The sequence below is a fragment of the Drosophila arizonae genome, chromosome 4, assembly GCF_054131065.1.
Source record: "Drosophila arizonae isolate 15081-1271.41 chromosome 4, UAZ_ARI_1.0, whole genome shotgun sequence".
NCBI classification, from domain to species: domain Eukaryota; kingdom Metazoa; phylum Arthropoda; class Insecta; order Diptera; family Drosophilidae; genus Drosophila; species Drosophila arizonae.
Window position 1 is genome coordinate 24,288,427 of NC_142924.1, and position 19,805 is coordinate 24,308,231.

Below are 19,805 nucleotides of genomic sequence, written 5' to 3' on the forward strand. Positions count from 1 at the left end.
GTTCTCTGACGTCACAGCTTAGCCTCAAATAACTTTAATTTCTCAGTACGGCAACGCCATGAAAGAGGAAATGTGTGAATTTGAAACGTTTTTACTAGCCTTTAACGCGCTTTCGTTTAGTTTTATACAAAATTTTAGTTAAACAAAATCTACTCGCTAATTTCATCGATAACGGGCACATTCTGTAGCTCAGAGCATTTACGCTTCCATGCAGCGATCTGTTCTCTCAGCACCTTCTCCTTGGCCGCAGCGCGCGTCAGCAGAACTTTTGCCTTTTGCAGCAGTTGTGTCTTCTTCATGAGCTGCTCCTTAATGTACTTTAGTTCCTCATCCTAAATTAAAAAATATGAATTAATCTGTAGTGTTTTTCTTCTGAGTTTTCGACTCTACCTTTCCATCACTGCTGCGATGTCCAACCTCCTGCTGAAGTGCAGTGATTTTCTCCAAAGCATCCGCATGCATCTGCTGAAGCCGAGCTAGTTCCGCGGATGCAGACAGTGAGTCAGTGGAGCCACGCGACTCCGTGGAGGTGCGGCCATCTTTGAGGAACTTGTTCTCTGAACGCAGCTTTTCCACCAAGTTACGCAGCGAAAGAATAGTATGCTCCGCGGACTGACCGTGATTAGTGCTGACCTTCAGTCCGCTGCATTTGCACAAGTCTCGACGCGACTCGTTGCGCGCCATTTCCTCCTTGAGTGCAAGGATATAGCTATAGGAGTAAGTAGCTTAGTCAGTAGATTTCAGGAGAAGGATAAGCAGACATCACTTACTCCTCCAGATGTTTGATGCGCTTTTGTAAGCGATCGCTTCTGTCGCCCTGTCGCAAAAGATCCGAATCCAGCTGCAATTGCAAATTTCGCGCTTCGAGGCGAATGTTTTGCGCCTCGACCGCCTGGAGGCGTTCCTGCAGCTTCTCCAGTTCGGTTGTCAACGCATTGCTGCCACGCCCCTCCAGTTCCATGGCAATGATCTTGCGCTGCTGCATCTCGATCCGAGCCTTGAGAGCCTCTATCAACTCCGTCTGTCCTTGCTCATAGAAGCTGTGGTGTGTGGAGTTCGGCTGGGATTGATTGTGAGCCGGCGAGCTGCACTCACTGCTGGGCCCCGTATACGTTTCTGGACTCTCCGACGGCGAGGGCGTGAACTTTGCGGCGCCCACGTGATGCAGATTCGGGCAGGACGGTGCGCGACAACACTTCAAGACGTTATGGGCACCTGCACTAGTCGCTGTGGTCGCCGGATTGCCTCCGCTTGCTCCAGCCTTGCCCACCTTCGACTCGAGCAAATGCTTGTCTTTCTCGAGACGAGCGATTGTCGTGCGTGCCGCCTGGAGCAGTGTGCGTGTCTTCTCCAGGGCAAGTTCCGTCTCCTCCAGTTTGCTCTTGAGCTTCTCGGCCTGTTGCTGCCATCGCTTCTGCTTCTCCCAAAGACCCACCTCGTTAGCGCTACGCGTGCGCTTGGCGTCCAGAAGCGTCTGCTGGCGCTGCAGCTGGGCCCGCGACTCATCCAGATCCAGCTCGAGCTGCTGGATCCGCTTCTGCAGATTCTCGTTTTTCACGCGAGCATTCAGCTCCGTCTTGATGGACACCACCGGACGCTTGAGCAGCTGCTGGCGGAGCGACTGGGTCAAGTCGCGCGCCTGCTTCTCGCGCTGCGTAACATTGGCCAGCTGGCGACGCAGTGCCTCCATTTGGGTGTGATAGATCTTGTTGGTGGCCTCGGTGCGATTCAGGTCGGCAGCCAGCTTGGCAATCTGGTCAGCCGAATAGTTGGATGTGTCGTTAATGTAGCGCTGTTGATCGTCCTGTTGGAGAGGGATAAATGTTAAGTGAATCTCCTCATTTGAAGTGTCCACAACAATACAAACATGGAAGTTCTTCAGGGTGTCCATGAGGTCGCGAATGTGCTTGTCCTTTTCCTCTAGGAAGACGCGCATTTGCTCCAGCTCCGGACTGCTGCTGCTATCCATACACTTCTCCCGATCCTGGCAGAGCTTCAGTCTGTTGAGTAAATTGTGATTAGATGTAAATATTTTGGAATACTTTCCCTTAATAAGCTTACTTCTCCCTCAGTATCTCCACCTCCTCCTCACGCGTGACCAGATTGTGCTCGTAGTAGCTCAGTTTGTCCTTGAGCTCCTTGATTTGCTTGTGCAGTGTGGGCAGTTCTTTTAGCTCTTCGGTATCCTGTTTCTCCCGCTCTCCGGCTGCTTCGTCGGCAAGCCCCGCATCCACATCCTCCTCTGACTGATCCTGCTGTTGAGTGCCTCTATCCACGGAGCTGCGCTCAAACATTTCCTCAATCCTCTCATCCGTCAGATCAAGCGAAGCCTCATTTGCCTGGACATTGACATGAGTTGGCGACCTGTGCAGCTCCAACTTAGCCTTCAGATCCAGGACTTCCAGATCTTTGGTCTTAATGTTGAAATTCAAATTCGTAACCGTGGCCTTGAGCGTCTCTTTCTCGGTCGCTAGCTTCGTGGCCAGTTGCTGACCTTGTTCCCTTTCCGTTTGCAGCAGATCCTGGTACTTTTGAATGGACTGATCTTTCTCCATCAGCAAAGTGTGGAACGACAGGATGGTCTTCTCCACGATGCCGCTGTGCTGACTATCCGACTCCCTGCGGCTGTTGGTCGTCTCCAGCTGCTGGCCCAGCTGCTCCACACGTTTGTTTGCTGCCAGTAGCCTACGAAAAAGGGGAAAGCAGCAAATCGAAAATCTGATCCTCTACTATAAATTACTTACTCTGCCCGCACTTGCAGCAGCTCCTCATCCTGCGCCGTCTGCACGGCTTGGTGCTGCTGCGGTTGCTTCTGGCGCGGTCTGCAGCCATTGGTTTGAACAGCTGTCTCCAGCAGCTGCTTTGTGGTGCGCTCTGTCTGGGTTGTGGTGTCGTGGTTCGATAGCCGCCTCTTCGGGGACCCAATGGGCGACGATTGTCTGTCGATGAGCTGCGCCGTGCGACGCATGGCGGGCACTGGTGCTGCCGCCTCCGTATTGGTGGCCACATCCACGAGAGTGGATGCCTTGCCCTCGCCCCTTGGCTCCGCAAACAGCGCCTCGATCGTCTGCCAATGCTCCGACTCTGCAGCTTGTTGCAAGCGCAGCTCACTCAACTCCTGCTGAAGCTCGGACTGCCTGGCCTGCAGACTCTCGCACCGCTGCTCCAGTAGCCGGGACTGTGTCTCCGACTTGATGAGCTTGATCAACTGCTGCGAATTCTCCTCGTTGGGCGCCAGTTTGGCCTGCACCACTTGCATCACATGCTCGACCAGCGCAGCACTCTCCCCCGATTGCTCCACCTGCTGCTGCTCCATCAGTCGTTGATTTAGTTTTTGATAAGAGAACACAAAATTGTTAAGGAAGATCAGGGGTGTAAATTTGGCATATTTCTCCTTGAGTGTAAACAGCGAACGCTGCAGAAACCTGTAAGACAAGGAGTATAAAATTTAAGCCACATCCAAACCAAGTTTCTCGAACGGCGATCGACTTATTGGGAACTCTTGACTCAGCAGGCAGGCTGGTCATAGCAGGTTTGTCTGCAACTGTACTTACTTCTGTTTAATGTCGCTATTGCTTCGTTCCAGTTGGAAGTCCTGTTGCATCTGGCTCGCCAGGCGTTCCGCTGCCTGCAGCTGGGTACTCAGATTATCCACTTCCTGCTGCAAACGCTTGCGCTCCAGGTCCAAGCGCGCCGTATCCGCCTTGGCTGAAGCAACATTAGAATGAGATAAGTTTAAATCGCCAAAACTAATGCCAAGTGTCACCCACCTATGTCCAAATCGCGCTGCATCTTGGCCAGCAACAGCTTGTCAGTGGAGCTGCTCTGCAGATCCGCCACGAGATGGCGCAGGCTGATGTGATTATCGGTGATCTCGTTGAGCAGCTTCTGCTGCGATTGTATCTGGCCGTTGGCCACCTGCAGGAGGCCCTCGAGTTGTTTATTCTCGCGCTGCAGCTCCGCCTGCTGCGTCGCCCACGTGTCTAGCGTGTGTCGCTGCTTCTCGAACTCCGCGGCCGTTATATAGTCCAACTGGTAGTTGTCGTCGATGATGCCGTAATCCGCAGAGGCTTCCTCAATCTTCAGCTCGCTCATCAGCTGATCCGTGGCCTGCGCCAGCTGCATGCTGAGCGTGGCAATGCGCTGCTCTAGCTGGAGTCGTTCCTCAGCCGTACAGAGGTGCGTGCGCTGCACTCTGGTCAGCTGATCACTCTTGGAAGCCAGCTCCGTCTTGAGCTGCTCCAATTGGTTTTGCAGACTCGCTGTGTTCTCAATGTGGCGTAGCTCCTGCCGCTTCTGCGCCGTCAGCAGTTGATCGTAATCCTCGCGCATGTAGGCATAGGAACTCTTCTGCTCTTGCAGCTGCTTCTCCAGGGCAATCAGCTGCTCGTGAAGCTCTTGGGTGTACCGCATCAGCTCGTTGCCATCCGAGGCCATGTGCAGGCGCAACTCTTCATAATGCTTGCGAAGAATTGTCAGCTCAGCCAGTTCCGCTGTTCCAGGCCTGGGCTGCTCAGGCTCTGTCCCCGATTCCGCTTCCACATTCGGTTGCGGCTCCGGCTCCGGGTCCAGCTCCTGCTCAGTGATGACGGGCAGCTGCAATCCCTCGGTTGCGTCAGTCGGTGTGGTTGGTCGCGTGGCCGAATCGATGACCACGAAACTTGCCTGCTCCTCGTTCATATCCGACACATCCCGCATGCTCTGCACCGAGGACAACTCGCCCGTTTCCGAATCGCTGGCATTGTTATGCAGGAGCTGGCACAGCGCCCCCTCGCGCGCCCTCAGCTCCTGCAACTGACTGTGCAGATGCGGAACGCCGGCTCCGCTGGGCAGCGCCTCGATAAGACGCCGCAGCAGCTCGGAGTCTATAGTGATGTGCTCCGAGGTAGCTACAACAAAACAGTTTTAACAGTTATTCAAAGGACTTGGCACGACTCCACTCGACGTACCATCGTATTCCCGCAGCTTCTCCAGAATCTCGTACATGCCCATGCGCAGAGTTTCGTTCTCAGCGAGCACATCTTCATATTTGGTCTGCAGCTCGGAACTAGCAGCGCCGTCGCCTTGTCCGCGCCGTGGCGAGCTTTCCAGCGGAGCACTCGGAGGCAGCTCCCCAACCTCACTGGGTTGATGCAAAGAATCATCCATAGCTTGGGGCTCACCGTTCTGCAGCTCGAGCAGCTTGCGCCTGAAAATTGCTCTTTGAGTACTTGGACTAGGAATCAATGATCTCTACAAACTCACCTCAGCTCACACTTGTCCAGCTTCAGCTGCAGCCGCAGCTCCTCGGAGGTGCGCAGCTTCAGTGTAAGCCTCTCGATTTGCTTGTCCTTGTTGCGCTGTTTGGCGCGCACTTGCTTGGAGAGGACAACCACGTCGTCAGGTATGTTGAGCCGCCGGCGCAGCACGGAGTTCTCCTGCTCCAGCTCGTGCATGGCGTTCAGCTCTTGGGTGTAGTTGCGCAGCCGCTTGTCCCGTTCGGCGAGCTTCTGCTCGAGCTCCGAGCAGCGGCGCAGTGCCGGCACGAGGCCATCCTCTCCACGCTTATAGGCCTCCAGAGCGTTCAGAGCGTGCAATGCCTGCTTGGCCTTGAGCACGTTGTCCTGCTCGGTGCTGTCGAGCAGCTCCGAGAGCTGCTTCAAGCGTGCATTGGCGGCGCGCAGACGCTCCTCGATCAGCTTGCAGCAGGCGTTTGGCTCCTGGGGATTCTTCTTGCTCTCGTGTTGCTCGCGCAGCTGATTCATTACCTTCGTGGATGTGACCATCTCATCCGACATCGATTTCAGTTGGCCCTCTAGAGATTCAATCCGTTGCTCACGTAGCTCCAGCAGCTGAAAATTAATTGAGAGTCTTAGCTGAGACTTGTGTAAAATTTGAGCACTCACATGTCTTAGATGAGTTTCCTCCTGCCGGGGACTCTGCTTACTGCTGGACGTGGAGTCCGACGTGCTCTGCCCTGACGTAGTCTGCTCTAACTTCTTGCGCATCTGCTCCAGTTCTTTGTCCTTCTTGTCCAGCTGCTGCCTCCAGCTGACCACTTGATTTTCATACTTATCCAGAAACTGACGCATTTCCAGATCCTGCTTCTCGCGCTCCTCCTCAAGGAAAGTGACGTTGCCCTCGAGACGTGCAATTTCCAGGCTCTGCTGCTGCTCCCGCTGCATTAGCGACTTGCGATCCTGCTCCACCTTCGTGATGTCCTGCGAGAGCTGCTGCAGATTGGCCCTTATCTGCTGCAGCTCCTGCTCGTGCAGCACAATGGTCTTCGACTGGGCGATGTTCTGGTTCTGCAGCGTCTGCAAAGAAAAAAAGGCTGTTAATTGGAAATGCTTTGGCTGAAGGTCGAGTGAGTCTCATACGTCGATTTCTCGTAGAAGCCTCTTGATATGCTTGTTCTTCGTCTCGATGTTATGCAGCAGGTGCTCCTGCTTGTCCAGCTCGGAAAGTGGATCTGACGAGTCCTTGTCGCTGACGTCCGCCTGCTGCGCCGCCTGCCTCAGCTGCTCCTGCTGCTGCTTGATCTCCGCGGCCAGCTTTTGGTTGAACAAATATATTTTCGATTAGGCCAACAGACTGAGATTGAGTGAGCACTTACCTCCTTGTTCTTGTTCTTCAGTCCGTCGCGTTCGTTCTCTAGCTTCTGCACCATGCGTTTCAGCTTCTCGTTCTCATCCTGCAGGCGCTTCTCGTCGCTCTGCTCAAACTTCTGCGCCAGCTGCCCCTTGTACTCCAATACGGCCAGCGTCAGCTCCAGCGTCTTGCGCAGCGACTTCTTGGGCAGCTCCTCTATCGAGTCTGTCAGCTCCAGTAGCGTCTCATACAGCTCATGCTTCTGTCGCGGGGTGAACTCGCGGAACTTTCGCACAGATACGGTCTCTGGTATCTCCATGCTGGCTCATGCCTAATTCCGATTCGCGTCCCGTACAGCTTGCGTGCGTTTTGGCGGTTTGTTGCGTTCTGAGCGAATGAAAATTTTTCGATTCGATTTGCCACAAAGTGCTCACAGTGCTCACCGTGCTCACTTTTCATTATCCTAGCTCGATTTGCTTGGGCTCAGCTGTTGCCATGACAGCTGGGTCAAAACACACCAGCTCTGGCTCGGGCTCTGGCTGTGGCTGTGGCTTCTCGTTCGGATTTGGCTCGGACTCTCGGGGGTTGTTCCCTGATTCACGTGCTGGAAGTGAAGCGGAAACGGCACTGCCGCCGCTTCTGTAGCCACCCGCGTTTGTTTTTGTTGGCATTTTGTTTTGCTACCAGCTTCGGTTGCTTTACACACACGCACACACACTCGCACACAAAGTTTTTTGACAGGATAATTGCTCCTACGAATGGGCATTGCCCCCTTGGGGCCGCGTCGCGGCTATAAACAATTGCAGGTAACCAGGAAAGTGTTAATTGGCAAAGCGTCAGTGTCAGTGTCACTGTCAATGCGAACCGTGAATTGAAAAACCATTTCGAACTGTAAACTTACAGTCCAGACATTTCCTTTGCTCATCGACGTCTGAGCGCTCTCTCTGCTCACTCCCTCTCTCTCTTTCTCTTTCTGTATGACAGGTCGTTGAGTTGGCGTAACAATAGCTGTACAGTTGTCAGATTTACATTTGTCCATTCATATAATTGAAACTAATGGCAAGCGACTTCGGTTACCCCCAATTTGTGGATTCCCGCCCTATGTGAACAGTCGCACTTGCCCGCAAAGCCCAAAAAATGAAATATTACTTTACATGCCAATTATCAGCAAACGTCTCGATTGCTTTTCTGCAATCATTAAATTTTTCAGTCATCTATGTTGGAATATCGCAAATTTGTTTAGATCCGTTGCTGAAAATACTTAAAGGTTAACTTTTCCTGTTTTACTCTGAAATATTATCTAAACCGAAAAGACTGAGTTTTCATTTCAGAATTTCGTCGAATGTAAGAATATAAAGATAAAGAAAATTGTTCTTTGTTGTAAACATGACACATTGCTATAGCCCTTCGCTAAATAATCGAATTGGATCATACGAATGTGTAATGAAAATATTATAATGCAAATTAAAATGATATAATAATTATACCTAATAATTATATATAATAATGTATATAATATCAATCAATACATTATTTCTAACATTAACACTAGAAATTGGGCTCAAATAATACCCATATATATTTATATCTATAGACCGATTCCTCCTATGGCGAATCCAGATGAATACATTAGGAAACTTTAACAAATAAGAACTTTGCAGTCGGGCGTTACCAACTGCAAAATACTTATTCACACCCCATCAGCAGTTTAGTAGCTAAGTTTAGCTCTAATAATGTAGAAAATGAATTTTTTCCCGCCCCTAATAGGCGTAGACGCCTCATTTTATGGCAGTCCTTAGAACGAGCTAACGGTAGGCTAGCTGAAAAATTTGAATGCTTACTCTGAAAAAATGTGAAAATTAGAGTGTATTTTTCGATATGCCACGCCCCCAAAAAGGCGTAACAATTATTTTTGGTTCATCGATAGAAGAGGTAACTTGTAACTCTGCTATCCAAACTTCTTACCCATCTACCTCTTATACACTTTTGCGGCTTGCCACGCCCCTATGGGCGGACATATATCTGCCATAGCTCTTTGGTCTTCGCTGGTCAGAGTATATATACCAAATTTCAGCATCAAAAATCACTATATCTTCAGGTCCGATTTGCCACGCCCCTAGTGGGGGCGTCAATCTTTATAGAATCATAACATAAGCTCATTTAACATTCAGTTTTCAGGAGATACAGTTTTATCCGATTTGCCACGCCCCCAATGGGCGTAGAAATATTCCCCATAGCTTGTTGACTTTGGTGTTCAATACGAATCTACATTCCAAATTTCAGCTTTCTAGCTCTTGAATTGGTATGGCTTCTGGCATAATGGGAAATACATTTCTCAATTTGCTACGCCCCTAGTGGGGATTTTAACACTTTACAAATCGGAGATATACACAAATAATAAATAAACTACGTTCATACGGACAGACGGACGGACAGCATGACGGACATTGCACAAAACCAATATACTCATTTCGCTTTCGTGAATGAGTATAGAAATCCATTATATGACAGTTAGAACTGCTTAACTCCGTCGGTTCTGTCAATTATCTGCGAATCACCTTGAAATGATATTTAACGCCCCTTATGGGCGTGACCAAGTGAACAAAGAGCAAAATTTGCAATTAGCCTAACATATTGTTTTCATATTATTCATGTAAATACAGTTGGTGCCTTTATTGCCAGACCTCCACAAGCTTCACATGCATCTGGTCAATAGTTCAAGAATTATAATTATAACTTCAATTGTTAACTTAGCTGCGGAGTGATGTGGCTGTGCCTTAAATAAATGACTTAATTTATGTGATATATATATTTTTGTACATACCTACTCACGCGCCCGCTTTGTATACACATGTACTCACTCATGATTCATTCACAATGATATAACACCGAATAGTCTTATATGTGGCTATACTTGTAGAAACACATTTTAACACTTGTCCCATATACTTCAAGACTTCGACCTTTACCATGCTCGCCATGCAGCTTCAAATGAGACAGAACTTGAATAGACAGCTGTATTTATACTGCCTGAATCTCTTAATGAGACAATATATAATTTTTAATCTCTCTTAGTAAGTGCTCTGAATATTCTCTTTAACTCATTTTAACACATAGTTATAATAGCAGAATATCAAATTGGTACATTATTATTATTAAATTATTAAAAGAAATGAAAACTACTTAACTTTGGTGAAGTAAAGCTAAGTCAACAATTTGAAAAGAAAAAATAACAATAGTTATAATTATAGATAATTAAAATCAAACTTGACTCAAAATAAGTTGAAGTACTTGGAACTAATAACATAAAACTTAGAACATATCACTGCTAAAAATTGTTTTGATATTAGCCTGTCTCTGCACATATTTGTGAATCGGCCATTGAGACAATTTCCTAGAGAACAAGACATTCGATAGTAAAATTATTACATGGATAAACATTAACGGAAATAGTTTAAACAGATTCAAATGAAATAATTTATTGTTAACCTTTAATGAAGAGCTCTTAAACAATTAGCATTCTTTTCTGTTTGTAGTAAATTTTCCGTCTAGTGTAACGTTGTTCTCATATCTAATCAGCGCGCATTCACCCACACAGACTGGCTAGATCATCCTTGTTGTTCTTGGCATCCAATTGCAATAGCATAAACTCATAGTAGACCAATGTCGTCATCATCTACAATAGATCTTACTTTGTTCTACGTATATTTGTAAAGGAAAGCAAGGCCAACACTCACACCAAAGAGGCTCCTGCGCGTCAGATGAAACAGACCCAAGCCGGAGAGTCCTATGTACTGACTGCCCAGCTGATGGCTGAAGCGCTGCACTTCCTCGGTCCAGTGGTCACTTGGCACCATGGAAAGGGCCCTTAGAGGCAGCAACGAAGCTTCGTTAATTTTGGAGGCGCAGATGAACACGGCGCAGGTGCGACTCAGCAAATAGAGCAAACTGTACCAGTAGTAGGCATAGTTGATGGGGTAATGGAGCTTACTATAAGCCAAGTAAATAAATATTAACTAAATACTTTTTAGAGTAACTGTAAGCCCTTACGTAAATATGGTCAGCAGCTTATTGCATATAAAGTAGATGTTGCTCAAGCAGGAGATCAAAACGATATTCGACATATTAGCCTCAACCAAATCCATGAGTTCACACAAGAGAATGTGATGCATGCGGATTTCATTCCATTCGGCATCAGGCACATACTGTGAGAAATGAAAGATATAATAAGATTACTCTACCCGTGACTGCCCAAGTAGGAGTGACCCTGAACCCTGATGCTGGGGCTTGAATATGTGTTTCACTATGACAACAAGTCTCTAGTATTTGAATTTGTGTGAGGAGGCTAAAAAGGGAAGCCAACATCAGACATATACAAAATAAGGAAGGACCCTGTACAATATAGTCTCCAGCTCTAATGCTATTCAAACAAACATTCAGAATTGAAATCAAAGTATCGATTTTTATCGATTCTAAGACTTATCGAATTTCCTATAAGAAGATTATTATTTAATGTCAAGACTCTAGGGTTTTGGTTTATGAAATCGTTGCGTTCATATGGGCGGACGGACGGACATGAATGATGAATGGTTGATCGCATTGATTAATAATATAAATATATTTTTGTATAAGGTCTACCATGGCTACCTTGAAGTAAATATAATGCTATTTTTGGTGAACAAATATGTATAAAAAGGGTCAGGTCTTACCCGTTCAACGGCATCTAAAACACGCGTGGCCATCTGTTGAAACCGTTGGGATAAGCCAAGGCTTATCAAAATTATAAACGTATCCATGAAGTTGCAGATGAAAGTGAAGGTGCCATTCAGAAACTGTGAACAAACACTTCTCATTAGTATCATTTGAGTGATTCAACTTGAGTCCGACATACAAAGGCATAGAATATAAAGATGGAATTGTAGGGCACCAATTCGAAAATATCGGCGAATTCCTTCATCATGTACTCCTTAAAGGTTATCTGAGTTACATTGGGTTGACATCTCAAAATTTGTATTCGAAAATTAGAATAGCTCGATGCATAATACAGCCAATGCTCAACTATGAAAAACACATCAAAATCTTAAAGAAGTCCTTAGTACTCTAGGTTAGGGGCTTACTCAGTGTCAAACATCCCAGCGAACATCCAGCGAGAAGCAGCTTCCGTCGAAGACTATGTTTCATTTTTGCATATGGCGGAAAGAGCATTATAATGTCTATGCCGGTCCAGGGCACAATCAGACGAGACCAGCCGCGCGCCAAAGAAATGAAGCTCACGCAGATTACCATTCCGCTCGTAAAGAAGACGACGCTCACTGTAGAAGAATTGAAATTCATTAAGTAAGATTGACTCCTAAACTGTCTTTTACATATATTACATATTATAAAATTAAAGTGCAGCGTTATGAGAAAGATATCGTAGCTACAGCTTCCCTCCGTCCCTCCTCAGAGGTGTCGTGACTTACCCATGCTCTTGGCATTCAGGCCGCCTTGAATAAGTTTTGTTGCTAAGCGCATGGTTTTCACGCCTCCTAGCAGAAGAAACACCCCTGACAAACAGGTGGCATAGGAGCGTAGCTGAAATTGAACCAGGTGAGGACTACGACTGAGCACATTTGCCAGTGGCATCATGCCAAACACCTGGGCCAGGCACAGATCTGTAAGAAGAACCGAGTGAGTTCCTGAAGTTCTTTCAAGTCGCAAAATATGCCCACATGGCCGTATGGCCCGATGGAATGTGTCCAGCTGCTCCAAGTCCGCAGCGTTGCCAGCGCAGCGCCACTTTTTCTCAATTGCGGCGCGTTGCTGTCTCCGCTTCGCCTTCAACAGCCTCAAAACGTTTCGATCCCATTCGAACGGATGTTTGAGCACAGAGTGCCGCATGTTGACTAAGTGCCTAATCAACCGCCATAAAAATGCACAGGTGCTTTTCTCATTAGCTCCTAATTATTGTTTACAACAGCCAACTCCCACGCAGCGCGTGTTAACTGCGCTTTTAAACTGCAATTTCCCTTGGCCAGAGTGACCAGCAATTCTAAAAATACATTTCCCGGTTGAGGCCCGCATAGACGCAGGCGCTCCGGGTCAGTGCTCAAATGGCCAGCGACATGGACGGACAGGCCACTTGGAAATTACGCCCGAAAACCATGGCTAAAGGCACCCAGAATAAAAATTTAGATGAGGGCAATTTCGACTTTGGTATCATAAAGAGTGAGACAAGCACGGACTATACTCAATTGGATTTATTTCATCGAGCAGCATCTCCCAGTAAGTAACGTTATATCTATATATATATAAAGGCATATTGTGTGCAATGGTAAAATATTTATCCGCTGAAACAAAATACTCTGCATAGCATGAAAATTCATGCCGTATCTGAGATGAATTGCTAAGATTAGGCTGTATAGATCTTTAACTTTTAGATCTTTAACTTTTAGGATTGTTTTTGCCATTTCCAAGGTCTTCAACTAATTAATCAAACCTAATACTGTTTAATTTACAGAAATATATACTCGTGGGTATCTTCATCTGTTTAAATGCTTAGATTTTTGGACTTGTCCAAATAGAATTAGCAAGTCGGAAAATGCTTTTTTCGGTATCTCAGAAATTCTATTATACAAAGACATGATAATTAATTGGAAACCAAGAAAAACACAATTTATTAGATCCATCTTAGCTCAAAACTGTATCTCATACTTAATACTAAAACTTGACAAACTCAAAGAATAACTTTTTATTGACCTCCTCTGTTAGTTTAGGGCGTGAAAATCCTTAATACTGAAATGTTTTTGAGCTAGAGTCACTTGTCTTCAGTTGTGTGAATGAGTACTATGCAGTCGGTAGCGGCACCGTTCCTCACTGTGTTTTCCTTTTTCTTATTTTACAGTCATGCTGCTGGGTCAGTGCTTTGCCGTAATGCCACTGACAGGCATCAGGCGGGCAAGTCCGCGGCACGTGCATTTCCGCTTCAAATCGGTGCCGATGATTGTGACGGTGATTTTCATGATGGCCAGCTCGGTGCTAACGCTAAGCATGCTGAAGTTTCTGCTCAACATAGGCGTTACAGCAAAGAATTTCGGTTGGTATTCGCAAAGGGGAGGAGGAGGAGGAGGACTAACCTAGAGACTCATGTCATTTCGCTGTTGTTTAGTGGGTCAGGTGTTCTTCACCTGTGTGCAGTGCGCCTGCATTCTGTTCATCGACTTGGCGCGCCGCTGGCCGCCTCTGATTCGCTACTGGACGCGCCTGGAGCTAATCTTCACCAAGCCCCCCTACGAGGTGCTCAAGAGGAGCCTGTCACAGCGCGTGCGACAACCTGCATTTATTCTAATAGCCCTGTCGCTGGGTGAGATTTAGATAAAGAGCCAGCTCCTTTAAATTTCCTTCATAATGCGTTGTTTTCCCCATTTCAGTGGAGCATGGCTTGTATCTGTCCTCTGCCATTGTCAGCTATAAGCAGCGCGTCTACTACTGTACTGAAAATCACAATGCAACCATGGGTGTATCCTTTGATGATTACATCAAATTGAACTACGACTATGTGTTTATACTACTGCCCTACACTAGATTTTTCGGCATCTATGTTTTGGTAAGATTTGAGGACAATCCTCATCATTGCATTAAAATTAAAATCATTATCATTACATTAAATTTATTAAAATCATTATCATTACATTAAAAAATGTAAAATAAGACCTAGATCTCGAGTTTTATGAAATAGCTTCCAATTGAGGATATAAATGACATCTTAATCATAGACTGAATCAATATAATATAGGCATTTTTCAGGCAATGCGTAAGAACCATATCCTTTATCAAATGATGTTCGCTTTTCAAGTAGAGTGTTTAGAATGTATTATCATAAAGTCTCTTAGCCATCAGACCGAATCACACGGATTCTTACATTCTCTGACTTCCTGCAGGTGGTAAATGGCACCTGCACTTTCATATGGAACTACATGGATCTATTCATCATGATGATCAGTAGGGGACTGGCCTATCGCTTCGAGCAGATTTCGAAGCGCATTTGCCGACTGGAGCATGAGGATCGTGTGCCAGAGACGACATTCATGGAGATCCGCGAGCACTACGTGCGCATGTGTGAGCTCCTGGAGCGCGTGGACAATGCTCTGTCCAGCATCATTTTGTTATCCTGCGCCAACAATTTGTACTTCGTGTGCTGTCAGCTGCTCAACATATTCAAGTGAGTGATCGGGCTTTAATAATATGATCTGAGTTAAAGCAAAACTCTACTCCCTTCTCATATGTCTAGTAAGTTACGCTGGCCCATCAACTATGTCTACTTCTGGTACTCTATGCTCTACCTGGTGGGTCGCACGGCCTGCGTGTTCCTCACGGCAGCCACCATCAACGACGAGTCGAAGAGTGCGCTGAGCGTGCTGCGTCGCGTCTCCAGCAAGAATTGGTGCGTGGAGGTCGAGCGGCTCATATTCCAGATGTCCACGCAAACCGTTGCCTTGTCAGGAAAGAAATTCTATTTCCTAACCCGCAGGCTGCTCTTTGGGGTGCGTATAGTGCGAACTAGCTTATTTTCCATTTCTAAATAACTGCCCTTCCATTCAGATGGCTGGCACTATAGTTACCTACGAGCTGGTGTTGCTGCAATTCGACGAGCCCAACCGCCGCAAGGGCTTGCTGCCCCTGTGCGCTTGAATGGAAGTGGCAACAGCAATTACGATTTGTCATGCCGGCTGACAGTCGGCCACATTTATCTTTCAATTACTGTAAATACTAGCTGCTAAATTGTTGAATTCAAAAAAAGACAAGGAAACCCAGATACGCCTCCACTCATTGCCTGCACCTAAAGCTTTCGCGGAAAGTGTGTACAGTCAGTAAACGGCCATGCCGCAGGGTGAAACGTTCTATCGCGCTGTCTCTCAAGGTAGGCGCCTGCTCCTGCTGCGGCAGCGACTTGGCCAGAGATAGGCGTGGTTTAATTTTCCCATTTCGCAGTGCTCTTCATATCACAGGCTTATGCTCTGCTGCCCGTGAGTAATATACGCTCCGTCGATGTAAACAAGATTCGATTCAACTGGCGGAGTCCACGCGTAATTTACTCGGCCACCATTTTCCTACTCAACCTGTGCGAATTCGGTGCCGTCTTGAATTATGTCAGCAGCGTCGGCGTCAACTTCCACACGTCCAGCTCGCTGGCGCTCTACATCGTGTGCCTGCTGGAGCACCTGTTCTTCTGGAGGTTGGCGTTCAACTGGCACAGCATCATGCGCCACTGGCACCGCGTGGAGCAGCTCTTCCTCAGCGTGCCCTATCGCTTCTACGGCGAGTACAACATGAAGCGACGCATCAATATTGTTGTGGGTCTCGTTATGTCATCTGCACTGGGTGAGCTAGCGATGGAGTAGATGCGCATAGGTATAGCAATTTGTTGTTACAGTGGAGCACTGCCTGCTGCTGGCCAACTCCTTCCACCTGAGCAATCTGGAGCGCACGCAATGCAACATTAATGTCAGCTACCTGGAGAGCATCTACAAGTGGGAACGACCGCATCTCTACAGAGTACTCCCCTACCACGTCTGGCTGCTGCCGCTGCTTGAGGTGAATCTCTCGAGTGGCAGTGCGTGGCGCGGACTCACTTATGGTTTACTTGCAGTGGGTCAATGAGACCATTGCCTATCCGCGCTCCTTCACCGACTGTTTCCTCATGTGCATTGGCATCGGGCTGGCTGCGCGCTTCCACCAGCTGCACCGCCGCATTGCTGCCGTGCACCGCAAGGTGATGCCTGCCATATTCTGGACAGAGGTGCGGCAGCATTACTTGGCCCTGAAGCGTCTAGTGCGCCTGCTGGACTCGGCTGTAGCTCCTCTCATACTCTTGGCCTTTGGCAATAACATGTCATTCATATGCTTTCAGTTGTTCAATACTTTCAAGTGAGTTAATGAGGAATCTTTGAAGATAGTCTTATTATTTCTTTGCAAACAGAAATATCGGTGTGGATCTCATTGTCATGGTAGCCTTCTGGTATTCGCTAATCTTTGCTATTATCCGCACGACTCTGACCATATTTATCACCTCCTCAATAAACGATTTCGAGCAGAAAATCATTACCGCCCTTCGCGATGTGCCCTCAAAGGCGTGGACCCCAGAGGTAATCTTAATACCATTTCCCGAATCCTCTTCATTGATAGTTTTTTGGCGGCGAACAGGTTCAGCGCTTCAGCGAACAGCTAGGCAACGATATGACCGCCTTATCGGGCAATGGATTCTTCTATGTGACCCGGCAACTCATTCTGTCTGTAAGTGAAGGAGTAGCTCATTCCAATTTCTGTAGACTTACAGACTCTTTGCTTCGCAGATGACCACAACGATTATCACTTATGAGCTCATGATATCGGATGTCATTAACCAGGCAACAATAAGGCAAAAAACCGTCTACTGCTGAAATTTAATCAAATTCGCTGTCAGTCCTTTTCCCTATTTGGTTTCCCCACTGAGAGAATGTACCACGAGATTTCTATTATTGATAAGCTAGCAAACACTCAGAAGCAGTTTGAAATGTCATGCCTGTCCATTCAGATCTTAACAGCAAATACATTAATAAACATCCGTCATACGCCCCGTTGCACACATTCGCTTGATGATTGCAATCGCCACAGAGCTGAACGAATCTCTTTTCGCATGTCCACTTGCCAGTCCAGCAAACAGTCAAGAAATGGAGCAACGTCGACAGAGCTGCAATAAAAACACTCTCCAGCACGCCATTGGGCCCTGTAAGTAGCACTCTATGGAACTAGAACTCAAATAAAATACTGCTTATACTAAGTGTTTAATTGAAGGTTAGTTTAATCAACTATGGGCATGACACATTCTTATAATATATACTACCAAATTACTACGTACTACCAAGTTACAATATAATAACTTCATTCACTAGAACTAAAGTACGAATTTCACGATAATTCAGAAATCAATGAAACACTCACTGTCCTCTCTGAAAATTATATGAACTGTTTGTGTATTCAAATATATCAAATAATTTATCTGCCTAGTTTTTTTCTTCTATCATCAAATTATTGTCAAAGGGAATACGAGAACATCTCATTTAGAGCATACTAAATCTAAATTAAAATATAATCTTAATTGTACTCTCTCCAGAAAGGTATTCTTAACGAAAACACTTTAATTTATAATTTCCAAATAATATATTTGCATCTAATTATTTTCAATATTACATGAACGGTGTAAGGTAACGATATTCAGAAATGGGCTTTGAATTTTGTTAAATAAAAGCCAAGTAATAAGTGGTTACAATTGAAAACCAAATAAGGACACAGTGTTTAAAAACTAAATTCATAGGAGTTTATATAATAATAATATAATATTTAAAAAGATATTTCATACATTTTGAGAACGATATTTTTTTTTTTATTTAACCAAATAAAATAATAGTACTTTATATATTATTTCAAGTCATTCAATTTAAGTTAAAAAGAAAAAAAAAGAGTAAATATAAAGCAGTTTATTCAATAACAATAAATGGAATATATTAATTAAACTAATATAAATAATAGTAAAATATTTTTTAGACATAATAATAATAATAATCTATATATTCCCAAAATTATATTTCGCAATATTACTCTATATATTCTCCAATTGCACTACCTAGCTCTACTAATAAAAGATTCTTAAAACATACATACCTAATAATAGTCTATACATTATTATAATAATAAATCGTAATATTACTCAATATATTCACCAATTGCCTTCCCTAGTTCTGGTTCTGTCGCAGTTTCTTGGCGTGTTTCCCGTATCCGGTGTCTGGCCCAGCTCGCCCGCTGAGAATGTACGCTTTCGCTGGTTTTCGGCGTCTCTGGTGCTCAGTGTCGTCATATTGGCCTTTGCCATCATGGATCTCGGACTCTCCTCTAAAGTGGTGATTGATCAGGGGCTGAAGATCTACACTATAGGTAGGATTAACATTAATCCTATATCCTCTATAGCCTCTATCTTACCATTTCGAATCGCATTAGGTTCTCTAAGCTTTAGCGTGATTTGCATTGCCTGTTTGTCCATTTTCCTGTCTCTGTCGCATCGATGGCCGTACCTCATCCGGCGGACTGCGCAGTGCGAGTTGGTCTTCTTGCAGCCCGACTACGATTGCCATTTGGGTCGGCAATTCGGACGCCGCTTGCGCCTTTGGGGCGTGGGCATGCTGCTGGCCGCCCTCTGCGAGCACTTCACGTACGTGGGCAGCGCCCTGTATGGCAACTATCAGCAGATACACGAGTGCAAGCTGGACGTGGACTTCTGGCTGAACTACTTTCAGCGGGAGCGACAGGAGCTCTTCTCGGTATTTCACTTCAATGTGCCGCAGGCGCTCTTCATTGAGTGGACCACTCTGGCCATGACCTTCGTGTGGAACTTCGTGGACATATTCCTGACCCTGATCTCTCGCGGCCTGCAGTTCCGCTTCCAGCAGATGCACTGGCGCATACGGCGCCACTCCACCCAGCCGATGCCCAGCGAGTTCTGGGAGCAGCTGCGCTACGATCTGCTGGAACTTTGCGATTTGCTGAGGCTGTACGACAAGGAACTCTCTGGCATGGTGGTTCTCGCCTGTTCCCACAACATGTACTTCGTCTTCAAATATTTCATAAGCCATTTTCGTGACCTTGTGCAGGGCGAGGGGCAGCTTCATGGATGAGCTGTACTTCTGGTTCTGCCTAATTTACGTGATAGCTCGCGTGTCCAACATGATGTTTGCTGCCTCTTCGATTCCCCAAGAGGCTCGGCAGATATCGTACACCCTTTTTGAAATACCAACGGAGTACTGGTGCCTGGAGCTGTGGCGGATACAGGAGATCATATTGACAAACCGATTTGCCCTAAGTGGAAAAGGGTATTTCTTTTTAACCAGACGCCTCATTTTCTCGGTGAGCTTTGCCCCGCCTTTTGGCCCTTATTTAACCTCTCCCTCTTGCAGATGGCCGCCACGCTGATGGTCTACGAGCTGGTGCTAATCAATCAAATGAATGGCTCCGAGGTGCAGACGAGCATTTGCAGCCGAGGCGCTGGCGGCTCCAAGAGCATATTCTATTCATAGTCGTGCACCAAATCGCTGTACATAAATTATAAGCCTGTCACCGACAGCAATTTGCAATTTGCCATTTGCAATTCGCAGTTTACCATTTGCACACAGATTGTAAACAGATAGGCAAACAGATATTCATTTGGCCGGGCTGGCAGTAAAGAG

General features: G+C 46.3%; 6 protein-coding genes across 10 annotated transcripts; 3 read left to right on the plus strand and 3 right to left on the minus strand.

Moving 5' to 3' along the window:
* Nucleotides 1–75: 75 nt before the first annotated feature.
* Nucleotides 76–9,556, minus strand: Cep290 (Centrosomal protein 290kDa). 5 transcript variants are annotated; one of them, XM_089468776.1, is made up of 14 exons: nucleotides 9,432–9,556; nucleotides 6,596–7,821; nucleotides 6,360–6,533; nucleotides 5,886–6,296; nucleotides 5,245–5,831; nucleotides 4,950–5,188; nucleotides 3,771–4,889; nucleotides 3,555–3,708; nucleotides 2,745–3,425; nucleotides 2,062–2,685; nucleotides 1,868–2,000; nucleotides 771–1,804; nucleotides 391–709; nucleotides 76–332 (listed from the first exon to the last, which is right to left on the minus strand). In XM_089468776.1, the coding sequence occupies exons 2-14, from the start codon at nucleotides 6,887–6,889 to the stop codon at nucleotides 150–152; spliced, it is 5,952 nt and encodes a 1,983-aa protein (XP_089324902.1). In that variant the 5' UTR covers nucleotides 6,890–7,821; nucleotides 9,432–9,556; the 3' UTR covers nucleotides 76–149. The 5 variants fall into 5 exon arrangements, with proteins under 5 accessions (XP_089324902.1, XP_089324904.1, XP_017864223.1 ...); XM_089468778.1 differs by having other exon boundaries at nucleotides 6,596–7,360; nucleotides 9,395–9,556; XM_018008734.2 differs by having other exon boundaries at nucleotides 9,395–9,556.
* Nucleotides 9,557–9,972: 416 nt separating this feature from the next.
* On the minus strand, nucleotides 9,973–10,769 carry LOC149269463 (gustatory receptor for sugar taste 61a-like). Its single transcript, XM_089466502.1, has 3 exons — nucleotides 10,621–10,769; nucleotides 10,308–10,560; nucleotides 9,973–10,246 (listed from the first exon to the last, which is right to left on the minus strand). Exons 1-3 carry the CDS (start codon nucleotides 10,740–10,742, stop codon nucleotides 10,157–10,159), a joined length of 465 nt encoding a protein of 154 aa, XP_089322628.1. The 5' UTR covers nucleotides 10,743–10,769; the 3' UTR covers nucleotides 9,973–10,156.
* An 833-nt stretch (nucleotides 10,770–11,602) lies between these two features.
* On the plus strand, nucleotides 11,603–15,259 carry Gr64a (Gustatory receptor 64a). Its single transcript, XM_089466501.1, has 7 exons — nucleotides 11,603–12,834; nucleotides 13,454–13,645; nucleotides 13,718–13,912; nucleotides 13,980–14,155; nucleotides 14,490–14,770; nucleotides 14,840–15,092; nucleotides 15,151–15,259. The coding sequence occupies exons 1-7, from the start codon at nucleotides 12,663–12,665 to the stop codon at nucleotides 15,238–15,240; spliced, it is 1,359 nt and encodes a 452-aa protein (XP_089322627.1). The 5' UTR covers nucleotides 11,603–12,662; the 3' UTR covers nucleotides 15,241–15,259.
* On the minus strand, nucleotides 11,671–12,450 carry LOC108612431 (Gustatory receptor 61a). Its single transcript, XM_018005313.2, has 3 exons — nucleotides 12,282–12,450; nucleotides 12,033–12,224; nucleotides 11,671–11,882 (listed from the first exon to the last, which is right to left on the minus strand). Exons 1-3 carry the CDS (start codon nucleotides 12,448–12,450, stop codon nucleotides 11,671–11,673), a joined length of 573 nt encoding a protein of 190 aa, XP_017860802.2.
* Nucleotides 15,260–15,351: 92 nt separating the features above from the next.
* On the plus strand, nucleotides 15,352–17,942 carry Gr64b (Gustatory receptor 64b). Its single transcript, XM_018008294.2, has 7 exons — nucleotides 15,352–15,469; nucleotides 15,541–15,930; nucleotides 15,983–16,143; nucleotides 16,199–16,476; nucleotides 16,529–16,694; nucleotides 16,753–16,842; nucleotides 16,902–17,942. The coding sequence occupies exons 1-7, from the start codon at nucleotides 15,430–15,432 to the stop codon at nucleotides 16,986–16,988; spliced, it is 1,212 nt and encodes a 403-aa protein (XP_017863783.1). The 5' UTR covers nucleotides 15,352–15,429; the 3' UTR covers nucleotides 16,989–17,942.
* Nucleotides 17,184–19,669, plus strand: LOC108614255 (gustatory receptor for sugar taste 64c-like). Its single transcript, XM_018008293.2, is given in 5 exon segments — nucleotides 17,184–17,316; nucleotides 18,325–18,519; nucleotides 18,583–19,217; nucleotides 19,219–19,485; nucleotides 19,536–19,669. Coding segments are annotated over 5 exon segments (1,350 nt in total). The 3' UTR covers nucleotides 19,656–19,669.
* Nucleotides 19,670–19,805: the final 136 nt, after the last annotated feature.